General features: G+C 38.2%; 1 protein-coding gene across 1 annotated transcript in view; it reads right to left on the bottom strand.

Annotated features, from left to right (window-relative positions):
* LOC127976587 (arf-GAP with SH3 domain, ANK repeat and PH domain-containing protein 2) overlaps window positions 1-12,665 on the bottom strand; it is a 70,717-nt gene extending 58,052 nt beyond the window's left edge. Inside the window, exon 1 of the mRNA XM_052581123.1 lies at window positions 12,106-12,665. Coding sequence (XP_052437083.1) covers window positions 12,106-12,231 — 126 coding nt within the window. The 5' untranslated portion in view covers window positions 12,232-12,665. The remainder of the gene's footprint in view (window positions 1-12,105) is intronic.
* Between the last annotated feature and the right edge of the window lie 247 nt (window positions 12,666-12,912).

The raw sequence follows: 12,912 nt of genomic DNA on the forward strand, positions 1-12,912 counted from the left end.
TTTCACTAGGGTTGCAAAATTAATTGATTAATTAATGGGGAAAATGAGAATAAACAGGTAATTTGCAAAACTGCAAATTAGCCTATAAGAGGGAAATTAAATGTAGTTGAAAAAACATCTCGCAGCACAGTTTTGGTTAAAACAACCAGATTTAATGCAAAATCAGATGAATTTCTACCATGCACATTCATCAATCACATGCACATATCATTTCTAGAATCCGCCCACTACAGCAGGAATATTGAAGTCACACTACTGCATTTGAGCAGTCAAATAAGTTCTGATAATATTACTATGGAGAATTTGATTCAACTGAGAGTTTGATTTATTGTTTTGAAGTTTAATTAGCAAAATAAAAATGTGTTTATTCATCAGATAGCTAGCCAGTAAATAAGATATTTTAAATGTAAGCTAGCTAACATAATTTCTTTGCTCATTTAAGATGCCAGCTATCATGGTGCTAGCTAGCTAGCTAAACCATTTTTTCTGCTAGCAAGTTTTTTTTTATCACACAAGATGTAGGTTATGTTCCCGTCTATTCCCATAAATACCAACTTTGAATATTTCCAAAATCCCCTAGCTTAACTTCCCATGGAAAGTTTAAAAAATTTACTGGGATTTTTCAGACTCTTTGCAAAATTATTATTATAAGACTTCAATATGTCCCAAATGGACTTTGTGTTTCATTGCGCTCTTTGTTCTTCTGTTTCCAAAAGTGCAAGCATGTCACAATGTCATCTTTGATAGCACTAGATAGTTGATAATAGTTGACACAGCATCTGCCAGAGAAATGAGACATTCCTTGTACTAGCGGTGTCCTGGCATCATTATCTCACGCTGGCGCACAGTGTCCCATCTTTCATTTGCTTTATTTCCGTTAACTAATGTATAACAGACACCCTGAACCCTGCCAAAACATTACAAACCGAAGGTTTGATGACTATCCCAGCACAGTGAAATAGGGACCTTCAAGTCAATATGACGTCAGGCACCATCTGTCCCGCTCCAGTCTGGAGAGCAGCATCTCTGAAGGTGCCAGGCCATTGCTTGGGTGACGGTGTCACTCTATATTCCCCACACTGGCGGGAGAGCACTGGGTTTCAGAGCTTATCACCCTTTCAGGCGGCAGTGACCCTGATTTATGGGACACCAGGGAAGAGTCACACCATGGGCCAAATGGGAAAAACTTTCTCTTATTGCCAAACTGTGTCAAACTGACAGTACCAAGCCTTGATCCAGTGGAGCATTGCTTCAAACAAGGAAAATAATGACCATAATTGAACCCAACTTCCAATATTTAATAGATAAAGTGTCTTAAAGATGCATCAATGATGAGATTTTTTTTTTAGCACATTTTTTTAAAATTAATTTTCCTTCTCTTTTTTCAAACTACTTCAGTACTTACTAATATTTGAAAAACCACTGAAAATAAGAGCAGTGTGTCAGATTATATCTTATTTGCTATTTGCCATTTGGTTTCATTGGTTTCGAAGTTTAATCCACAACACAGGAATGAAAAGTTTATAAAAACGTATTTTATTTTATTCTTAGAAAACATAATGTCTTCCTGCTTGTCTGGAAACCATTATTTAACAACCTCAGCCATATTCACCAAAATCACATGTGTTTAAGCCCTGCTTACCACCACTCGAGAAACAGCCCAACCACAACCGGCCATCAGCCCAAAACAGCTGACCGAAGCAAGGCCCTAATCGGCCGTCTGGCCCCTGTTAAGCCACACCTGGCCCAATGTGAAGATTTAACACACTAACACTGCATTACACAAGATTTTTTTTTACCTTAATGCCTTTGCAGATTTGAATTAGCATTAAAAACAGTAACCACACTGTGAAAATTATTACAGTTTAAAATAACTGTATGAATAATTTTAATTCAGAAAGCAGATTTTTCTACTCCGGTCTTCAGTGTCACTGCTGATTTGGTGCTCAAGAAACATTTATTATTATTATCAATGTTGAAAAGAGTTGTGCTGCTTAATATTTTTGTGGAAGCAGTATTTTTTTAAGATGGATGGATGAAATCCACAGTTCAATCACTGAACATAATGATTCAGGATCACTGCACATGGTGGGATTAACCGTGACCCGGTCTGCATTGTTCTCAGACATGTCTAGAGTAGGTTCACACTCACCCCCTCCATTCCCACCACCCCAAACTGACAAAAACAAAAGCAATTGTGGCCACCAGCATATTTCTGATGCATCACAATCTACTTTGTACTTCCTCTCACCACATGCCTTCTACTCTCAACCCAGATGCCAGTGCCGCCCACTTTGAAGAACAAAGCAGGAATCATGGGAGCGTCGTCTGCGGGACACGTGCTTGGCTCCTGTCTGGTGTCACATTATTACATGTCGCACTTTCATCCCCCCAAACCAGACAAAAAAAACAATCTAAACACACTTGAACTTGGGCCAAAAGAGGCCTGGATCGCAATTATCCAATTCAGCAGGGAAAGGGAGCCGATTAACATCCAGGATTCACAGAAGCACCAGATGTTTTCGCGCTAGACAAACAAATATTGGGAAGGGTGGTGCAGTTCTGGGTCGCGTTTTCTTCACGTGTGATATCCGACACCGCTGTAGTGTTTGTGAATGGAAGCCATGAGAGTGGCATGTTATTATGGAGCAGTCTGATAGCCCAGACAGGCAGTAAACTCCACCCTGTGTGGTCCACTCTAGCGACGGAGGCATGGGTGTGCTCCAACTCTCAAGTGCCTAATTTGTCTCAGTTCAAACCTAAAAGAGAGTTCAATTTATCATCATGCAAACAACGTTGTATATTGGTCAATTTAGGTTATTCACTTATTAAAAATACATAACCATTGCAATTTATACACAGAATCAATGCATCTCTTTTTTTTTTATCTCTCAATCAAATTAGAACTTATCTCTTATTATTATATATTTTATGACTAGTCACTTCAGATTGTAAAATGTGATGTGACTTCAAAAAAAACCTGAATGGTATTTTTGAATAAAAAAAAAATACTCTAATAAAAATAAAGACATTATATATATTTTCGAGAGAAAAAAAATTAAATGTATAAACATGAAAAAAAAAACATGACTCAGTTACACCACGTTATTTTTTAGAGGTATTAAATTCTAATTTTCTTGAAGAAAAGTTTTTCAAAAATTATGTATAACCAACATGAATACAAAAAAATTAAAATAAAAGAGTACATTTCAAAGCTTTTAGAACATATTTTTGTTTGCGTATGTGTCACTATGCATATGTAGACTAGTTGTATAAAGCTGCAGTTGTGCTATTTTTTTAAATAACTAACTTTATTTATCATATGAAATCAAGCACAGAGAGCGTTGGTTTTAGTATATCTACCTTGTCAGCTACACCAAATCCAGATTTTTTTCATTTCACAAGCCAATCTGTTTCTGATTTCCTCAAGCCTCTCAATTTTGCCTCAAACAGATGTTTTTGAGCAGCGGAAAGGGAACGGATCTGGAGGGTTGCCCAGCATTTTTTAATGCACTCTTTGACTTAGGGTCAAACAGTGACGTCTTCTTGGTGTGTCAAGCATGTAAACAGTAAAACAACTTGCTTTGTCAATAGTGGTGAAAGGAGAGAGAGAGAAAAAATCTCTATTGGATTGTCTGTTTTTCTGAAATGGTCATCTGATTTCTTCACTAGATGTACACAGAGCTATTCCAGGGCACTATAATTGAGTTGTCACTGCCATCCAGAAACAAGAATAGCCTTTTCCCAGTCATTGACTGTTGCAGAAAGAGGAATCTAAAGGAATTCAAAATACAGCTCTCCCGCCATTTACTTTACCACTAAACTCAGGAAACCAGTATCTCACTTGGTATCTGGCTTGACCCCAATCTTTGCGTAAAACAATATCTATAATGCAAACTGACATCCATCTTCACTTCTTGAAATACTAAATGTGGTTTGTAGACACTCATGCAGCATCAAAACAATACAGCATGAATTTCAATGAGCTACACACAGATATGGCATTTTTAAAGAGCTGCACACAAATGAATGAAGAATAGGAGGGCCACTGTGCTGGAGGCTTTTAATATTGTGTGTGCGTAGATTGTATTGAGCTCCATAACTGTGCTGTGGTGTATCCACTCAATAATGCTCCCAGAACACCTTGTCTGCTACACCAGCCCAATTGGGATCACAACAAGGGTTTATTAGCTCAGCCTGCGACACAGTTTGTTCACAAACACACAACAGAGAGGGACCAAGAGTGCGGTAAAAGCAGTTAATGCCACCGTTCTTAAAACAGCAGTAGTGTTTTTTATATTTCAGTTTACACCACAGAACTCATCCTTATCCACCTTCCCACATATTCGCCATCAGAAAATTGCTACTAAACTTCACTTTAATTCTGGATTACACAAAATACAGTCGATTTAGTGTAAATTGCCTAAAAATGATGCATGGGGCAAGCTGCTGTGGCAACGTGGCACATCTAGACGAGCCCACTCAGCAAACCAGCTTCAGACATGAGAGGAGAGAAAACAGAAAGAAAAACGGCAACTCATTTAAAAACACATTACTGGAGTAAAGCGTGCATTCTTTTTTTTGAAGCAATGCAGCTGAAGAGCGTTAGAGTTAGACTGGGTTTTACTAGTTTAAGGAACGATATTGGTTTTACTAGTCTACATACTATGAGGCTGGGTTTTACAACACTGCACATTGTTACTGACTTGTTACAGACTTCTCTTAGAATAAAGATTAGACTGGTCTTTTCTAGACTATAGACTAGGCTAAACTTTACTAGTCTACAGAATAGGCCTAGACTGGACTTTACTAGTTTACAGAAAGATATTGGTTTTACTAGACTACATGAAGCTGGGCTTTTAAACACTGCAGATTGTTACTGACTTGTTATAGACTTCTAAACAACACTGCATCCAGTGGGTTCAACTGGATAGGCAAAAAAAAAAAAATTTAAAATGCAAGGACAGTTACACTGATAAGGCTACCTGTCGCACACCTAAAATTGAAATGCAATATTTTCCATTCTAATGTGGATTTATATTTTAAATTCAATTAATATTCAAAATGTGATTTATTTATTTTTTGACGGCCCTACTACAGATACTAAACTTTGCTAGACTGTTGAGTAGACTGGGCTTTACTAGTTTACAGAACAATATAGGTTTAAATAGACTATGAGGCTGGGTTTTACAGCACTGCATTTTTTTTTTTACAATCAAGGCTGGTATTGTAACATTTGACTACAGAAATAAGACTACTGAATAATCTGTTTTTTTCTAGATTACAGTCTATGTCAGACTACCTACTAAACTGGGGGAAACAGAGTTTAGTAAGTAAACCCAGACAACAGAGTGTTCTCGTATTTACTAGATTATTCTGGGATTTACCAGACTTTACTTGAATCATGTTTACTGGATTACAGTTCCAGACCAGGCTTTACTAGACTATAAGACTCAAATCGCCTTCTTTATACTACAGACTAGTCTTCTATTGATTACAGTATAGGCTAGTTGTCAACCGATATATCGGCCGATATTTGGCTTTTTTTTTCAAATAACGGCATCAGCTGATAAGGTTTTCTGCTTGGCCGATTTTTTATTCGCATTATTATCTTTTATTTTGACGGCAATGAGAATCTCCTTGTACGCTGTTATCATTAACAGTATTGTCTAATTCCGGTCGATTAATCAGACAGAACGGTTAAACAAAAGAATGTACATAAGAAGTATTATAACGATTGCTTTTATATTATTAGTAATAGGAAGGCAAACATTATAATACTTTCTCATCTGCCATGAGCATTAAGTAAATATGCATTTATAGAATTTAAACAAATCTTTGAATCTGCTAATGAACATTTAATTTCACAAACCTTACAAACTTATTCAAGTGTTACCCTGACTTTATTTGAATGCACACAAACTTCCCAGAATAATCAGTGCCCTGTTGGTTACAGTGTTTACTTCGTTTTAAATTATATTTTTATTAAATATTTATTTATTTGTGAAAAGTACATTGTCATCTTAAGTTTAAGTAACTTTATTTTATATATATATATATATATATATATATATATATATATATATATATATATATATATATATATATATATATATATATATATCCTTTTCCAAGATATCGGCAGTCAAAAAAAACAATATCGGTCTACCACTAGTCTAGGCCAGCCTTCACTAGACTACAGAAGAAGGTTGGCTTCATTAGAGTACAGAGTAGGATTGGCTTAGCTTGGCTTCCACAGAAGCAATGACCTTTACTTTAGTAAATAAATGTTTCTTACAAAATGAAATCAGAATTATGCAATTGGAATTACCTTTTAGAAAATGATGCATGCTGAGAACATGCAAAGTGCAATTTAGTGTCATATAGACAAAGACAAAAGCAATAAAAATGTATTGTTGTGCCATAAATAGAAACTGTTACTATAAAAGCACAATGGACTTTGCTTAAGTGATTTCGCAAGACTAAATGATATGCTCTATTAACTCAAACAGGTTTTATTGAGATTCAACTCTTGAAGCGTCACGGGACTGCCCTAAGCAACCAGTGTCAAACAAATACGGTCTCCCTCAGGACCGCTGTTAAGTGCTCCATAAAAACGAAGGTAACTCTAGAGCACTAGGGTTAAAATGCTCACCTATAAACACACACGCACACACACCAGTGTGTCATCTCTACCTTAAAACACATTACTAATGGACTCATTTTCCAGGCAAGAAAACAGCACATACTAAAGCTGTGTGGACCACTCTTGATGGCAGTTCAACTCAACAAAACTTCCACTGTTTAAGCTGAGTGAGTGAGTATGTGTGTGTGTGTGTGTGTGTCTGTCTGTGTGAATAAGTGAAAAAGAGATAGAAACAAAAGAAGGGAAAGTGCAACACGCTGCTGTGATCACAGACAACTACCAACTTGACTGGGTCAAAGTCCTTTTGAGAAACCATACAAAACTGAACTGGCACACCATCCTCATTTTAGAAAACATTTAAGCAAATTAAGCATGTGATGTTTGTGATGAGTAGTGAAGGTTCCTCTCTTGAAAGCTCATTAGTTTATACATCCTTTTGCCTTTAGTGGAAGTACTTGTCAACAGGAAGACCTTTTGCCCTGCGGTAGTCACTTCAAAGAAAATAAAAACTGTTTTATGTCCTACTGGCTACACAGCACATGACGTGTTACGAGACATGCTGGATTGGACTGACCAAAGCTCTTCCAAAATCTTGCACCTGAGTTGAGCTGTAAACGTAAAAACGCAAACACAATGTTACCTTGCCCATGGGATTAGTGGTTAACCCAAGATCTAAGATGCCGTGTTAAAGGGATGGTGCACCTACAATAAATCAAGCTGCTCCAAACCCATGACCTTTTTACTCTTTTTAATTGAATGAATGGATCCCTTTTCCTTCGACACATAACAAATGTCTATATTTATTAAGCCAACTGGACAAGGAAGACAACTGTCAAACAGGTAAAGCCAGAAAACTAACTCCCCCTGAACACTGACAATTTACAGTAGGCCAAATATGAACACTAAACAAAGGAAAAAAGATGTCTGTCTAGTGATTCGTTTGACTCAGACTACCTGAAAAACAAAAAGCGACATGGATAGACTGACATTGGCTCTTGTTTTAACGACTGCTTTATAATTTAAAGTGACTGCAAGGGAGTGTGTAAACTCCAGGAGACCGATGAAGGCTCAATCTGACAAAATTAAGACCAAATGTGTGTGTTGGAGAAGCATTCAATCCCTAAGAAACGGTTCCCACACTCTCCGCATTGAAGAACCACTGTGTACTAACCATATGGAAGAAAGTAAACTGTATTACTACTGCTTGCTTTTATGATCTGTTTGTCTTTTTTAGATTTTTACAGATGTGGTCACTATAAACAGCTGTTGTGTGGAAAGTAGCTTTACAAACATTCTTTAAAAATTAAACTGGGTCTGGAAAAATAACTTGAGATGCGTGAATAAAAATGTCATTTTGGATGAGCTATTCTTTTTAATGTCAAAAAATTTGACATTTAAAGTCCTTAAGAAACCTGACAAACCTTTGGAAATCTGCAGGATTTGTATTTGTTTTTCAGAGATAAACGAGCAGAAACTGCCGTTTCATAATCCTCATATGTCTATAAGATTTCAGCAGAAGCATTAAAAATTCAGCTTCTGTAAAAATAGCAGCGCTCAAGAGAGCCTGTCGAAATGTGGACATGCAGGTGGCGTTCGCACATTTTAGAAAAATCCCCAAAACTCCAGATGAACACTCTGAGATCATGACTTTGACTTTTTCATTTTCCAAGGAAATCACTTAGCAATATAAAATAGATTATATAAGCATAATCATAACAATACTTCTGCAAATTTTGAGCAAAACCAATATGGCTGCCAATATACAGTTTAATCCATCCCTCAGCCAATTACAAATTTGATATATAGCAGAAATCAGGATTATGATGCAAGCCGGAGGAAAAGTCAAAAACGTTGCATGCTGTTGGGTTTGCTAAATGAAAAAGTGACAGGCATCTCTGGGAAAAGGATGCCCGTCTTTAAAGGAAACAGCAACGAATCAATAGTGAGAACTTAATTAATGAAGAAGTAGAGCTTGACATTTCACAATGGCCCTGAAAAGAGAGTTGTCCCTTGTAATCTGTGACAAACCCCCTGGACGGGACGGAGGGCCTCCCTGCCCCCATTAACACTCACTAAACAAAGGCCAGTGCACTTGTACCCTAGCAGATCAATGCACCCTGCTCCACCCAATTAATGGGATTTCCTCAACCGCACTTTTCCAAGATGTCATCAGGGACTCTGGGTCTTTCAGCATCTATCATGTGAGAAAAAGAATTCCAGAATCTGTTGGGAAAGGGCCGTGTCTTTGGCCCAAATCAAAGGGGAAATTTTCCCAGAAAAATCGATGGGAGTCACAGCATGGTGACCACCAGAGAAGCACTTCCTCTCAAACAACTCTCCTTTACGGCTGATATCACCAGGGTCGCTTTTCTTTTCCAATCAAATCCTGATGGATTAAGTCCATGTTCATTTTATTTCTTACACTTTCCCAGCTGAATATCTTGTTTCATTTGAAAATGCATCCTGTAAGTAAATGGGATGCAAATGCAATTTCATATTGCCTTTTTAAATTATTCACAAGGGGTGAATTATGGTCTAAAAAGACAGCAGGTTTGAAAAAAAAAAGAAAAAACAAAAACGTCTCAACGTGCAAAGAGAACAGGTGCTAGTGTTGTTTTAGCTTTTGTTCAGTAGAATCTCAATTCCTCGTTGCTTTAAACCCTCGAACCTCACCTGTTCCACCGAGCAGCTGTTGGTTCCATCAGCATTGTTGACACTAGTGTTCAAGAACCAATCCTAACTAAACGAGCTCAGCTGGTGACTTTCCCAAGTGACCACAGCTGTATAAGGGCTGTTTTGAACACTATACTGCAACAACAACCAGCTTTTTCCACATTTAGTGTAAACCAACATTAATATCTGACAGGAAAATCAGATTTTTGCATATGCATTCCGTCTGTTCAGGCAAATGCTGAAATAAATATTCTGCACGCATGTGCATTTCTTTTTGGTTGGCCCTTTGGATAAAAAACACCACTGGCTTCAGCATCAATAGGTTTTCAGCAGACAACAAGGTCAATGCCAATATTTCTTAGGAATCCCTCTGCAATGCCCAAGCCATTCAGCGGGATCACACACTTCACTGACACACTGTGAACTCTGTGTGCAAGGGACAAAGATTCATTCAGACCACACTAGAGTGGGCAGCACTGGCCTCAAATGTGTTCGAAACACTTTCTAAAGATAAAGTGCAACCGAGGAGTAAAACTCCTGCCAACATCTGAACTAGAGAGTCAGCTTACTCCGTTTCAACTAGGCTATACAGCTCTCTTTGGCCTACAAAAGCAGGCTAAATTTATAAAAACGGGTTAAACGTATTTAAAAGAAAGTCTGGAAGTTATATCCATATCCTAAGGCAACGTCATACCAGAAAAACAGCATTGAGATAAATGCAAGAGAAAATACAGGTATCATATGAAGCGCTGATGCTTATGGATTCTGAACCCGTTGCCCTCGGCTAACCTTGCAATAAGAAAAGGACACATCCAACCATAAATCAATCCCACTCTCCCACGGCATGAAAGAGAGATGCTATTAAACTAAAAACACCAATAGGAGTCCATCATCTGATTTGTGGTCTGAAAAGCTCATTTTACTCATAAGGTGACTCGAGACTTAACAAGACGCAATCAATAAATGCTGGAAGATCACAATCCTTGGTGTTTGTGTAGATTAAATACTTCAACATTAGAAGTCCAATGATTAAGTGAATGTTTGTTTAAGAACAGCCTATAAACTGAAGACTGAACATTTATTTTCATGCACTACTTGATCAGATATTGTCGTCTCAAACTGCGCGGTAATATTTTACAGCCTTTATTTCCCCTGTGGCTAAAGCCTTTACAACTCCAGGCCTCAAATTAACTTGTTTTCCAGTTTAATTGCTTTAAAAAGGAAATTATAAATCCTTCTATCTTGTCCTGTTTATTGTCTGGCGAACGCTGCAAGTTAAATTAGGCCCGTTACGTTTAAGTGGCTGAAGCAATGAGACCAGCTAGGGAAGCCGTTTCAAAGTGATGAGACAACAGGGAGAAGAATCGTGAACATTTCCTCTGAAGACCAACCACTACGCAGCAAGGGAATGACACCTGGAAAAACTGTTTTGCGGTCTCTGTATGTTGGTCAGTGTTAAACAAGTTACAAAAACACCCAACTTACAGCGATTCCATAAAACTGCAAATATGTGGACAGTACTATTTATGTCCCTGAAGCAATTACCACAAAAGCCAATGAGTGAACAAACAGCATGCAAGCGGAGGAAGACCAAAAAACAATCATTTAGCTCCAGACTTCCGGAGTTCCTCATAGGAACAAACAGCAACAGGACAGAACGCAGTTACCCATTTGTGGTATTACCATGAAAGCACAAGAATCTTTTAACCAAATGGGATTACGAAATGCAGATTCAAGCCATAACCAGTCAAATATCCTGGCAAACAACACACCTTGCTATTCATATCTGCAAAAGTCACTTAGCAACTGTTTCAACCCCTAACATCTCACCACATTACTGTTATCTGTATACTTACATTTATCCAGCCTGCAGCATCTATCACAGTTTGACTATAATGTAACTGTGATGATGCAGATCCCACAGGAGGATCACTCTATTCAACAAAACACACAAGCAGCAGACCCCATCAGAGATGAGAAAGGCTATTTATATCTAGTCAAGTTGAGGCTTCAGTCACTTGTGAGATGTTTTATATAATAAATCTAGACACTATAAACTTTAGATGCACTATATTAGTATTCCCTGTTTGAAAATCCAGTTTAAACTGGGAGGTGTGTTTAGGAACCTGGTCTAATATGGTGGTCTTACCTGGTTTTATAGAGGGGTTCCGGACACTTTTCAGGCTTGCCAACAAACTAAACTAGAGGAACACCTGCTTGGATGATTTAGGAGACCAGCACGAGCATCTTAGCCAGGCTGTGAGAACATCTCAAACCAGACTGAACCATTACGATGTCCAAAGTTGGACTATCTTACATATGTCAGCATGGTTTTGGAATATTGTAGCTGGTCGACCAACTATTGACCAGCCAAAAAAAAAAAAAAAAAAAAACGGCTTTAAAGGATTAGATGCGAGTTGTTGAATGAGTAATTCAAGATGTATTAACTGTAACAGGTGTTGATCAACTATTTTTTTTTTCTTATACATAAATTCTTACTTAATCAGTGTACATATATTTCAGCCCCTGAGTGGTATTTTATCTAAATATGCAATGAATAATCAAACTGTTGGTGGTTTATTATATCTCATCAGGATGAGACTGAAATACAGCAGTTGTCTAATAATGGGTGAGGCATCAACAAAGAGGGCGCGAGGATTTGCCTCCTCAGTGACTCATTTAGTAACTCCGAGGGGAGCAATAGCTGACTTTAGTGGACTTGTAAGTAAGCAAAACAGTCAATGAGGTTTTAAAAATAGCAGGTTAGATAAAGTTATGGGTCTCACCTCCTCCAGTGCGGTTACAGTATTCCTGCAGTGAGTCATTCTAGTGGTGAAGTTTGAGGCGGTGGGCGATTTATAATCTTCATTCGTCTCCGCCACAAACTCCGCCACTGTGATCTGGTCCGGCATTGTATTTCCCTCGTAAAAAAACACAAATATCGGTTTTAATCCTCGTAATAACCGGCTGTGGTATACTTAATGTCGAAATTCAGAGATAAAATGCCGAAATAAAGCTCTCATGAGCGTTCTGAAGTCCTATCATCGCTGTGTTTTGTCCTGCGTTGATTAAGACAAGTTGGGAATTACTAAAAATCATTAGCCAACTACAGAGAAGTGACGTTTCTGCGACGGGAAATCTTTCTCCCACGGTGCTGGCTCTCACTTCGTCCAGTGTAAGTGCGGATTCAGTCCACCCGTTTGAAAATAAAGCAGTCTTCTGATGTAGTCCTCATCTGATAAGGGACAGGAGTGTACGTTGTCGTGCTGGGATTGCTGCAGGCTTTAGATCGATGCGGCTCTTGCAGTGCGATTCAATGAAAGCGCAGAAAATGACAAAGTAAAGGTGGAGGAGATTCAATGGGAAAGGAGTGACCAATGAGGAACCAGAGCTGCCAGCTATGAGCCAATCGGAATGGACGCAGGGCGTGGCCTGACTGGAGCTCGCCTTTAGGATCTTGAGCGCCTCTCTTAAGGTGGAGAAGGAAACGTCTTCTGTGAGTAAATCTCTCGAGTCTGAGGTAATAATGAGAGTTTAATACCTTCTTTACTACTATGGGAGAATGTACTCTTTGGTTTTACTGACTATCCTGA

The sequence above is a fragment of the Carassius gibelio genome, chromosome B17 (assembly GCF_023724105.1).
Source record: "Carassius gibelio isolate Cgi1373 ecotype wild population from Czech Republic chromosome B17, carGib1.2-hapl.c, whole genome shotgun sequence".
Taxonomy (NCBI): Eukaryota; Metazoa; Chordata; class Actinopteri; order Cypriniformes; family Cyprinidae; genus Carassius; species Carassius gibelio.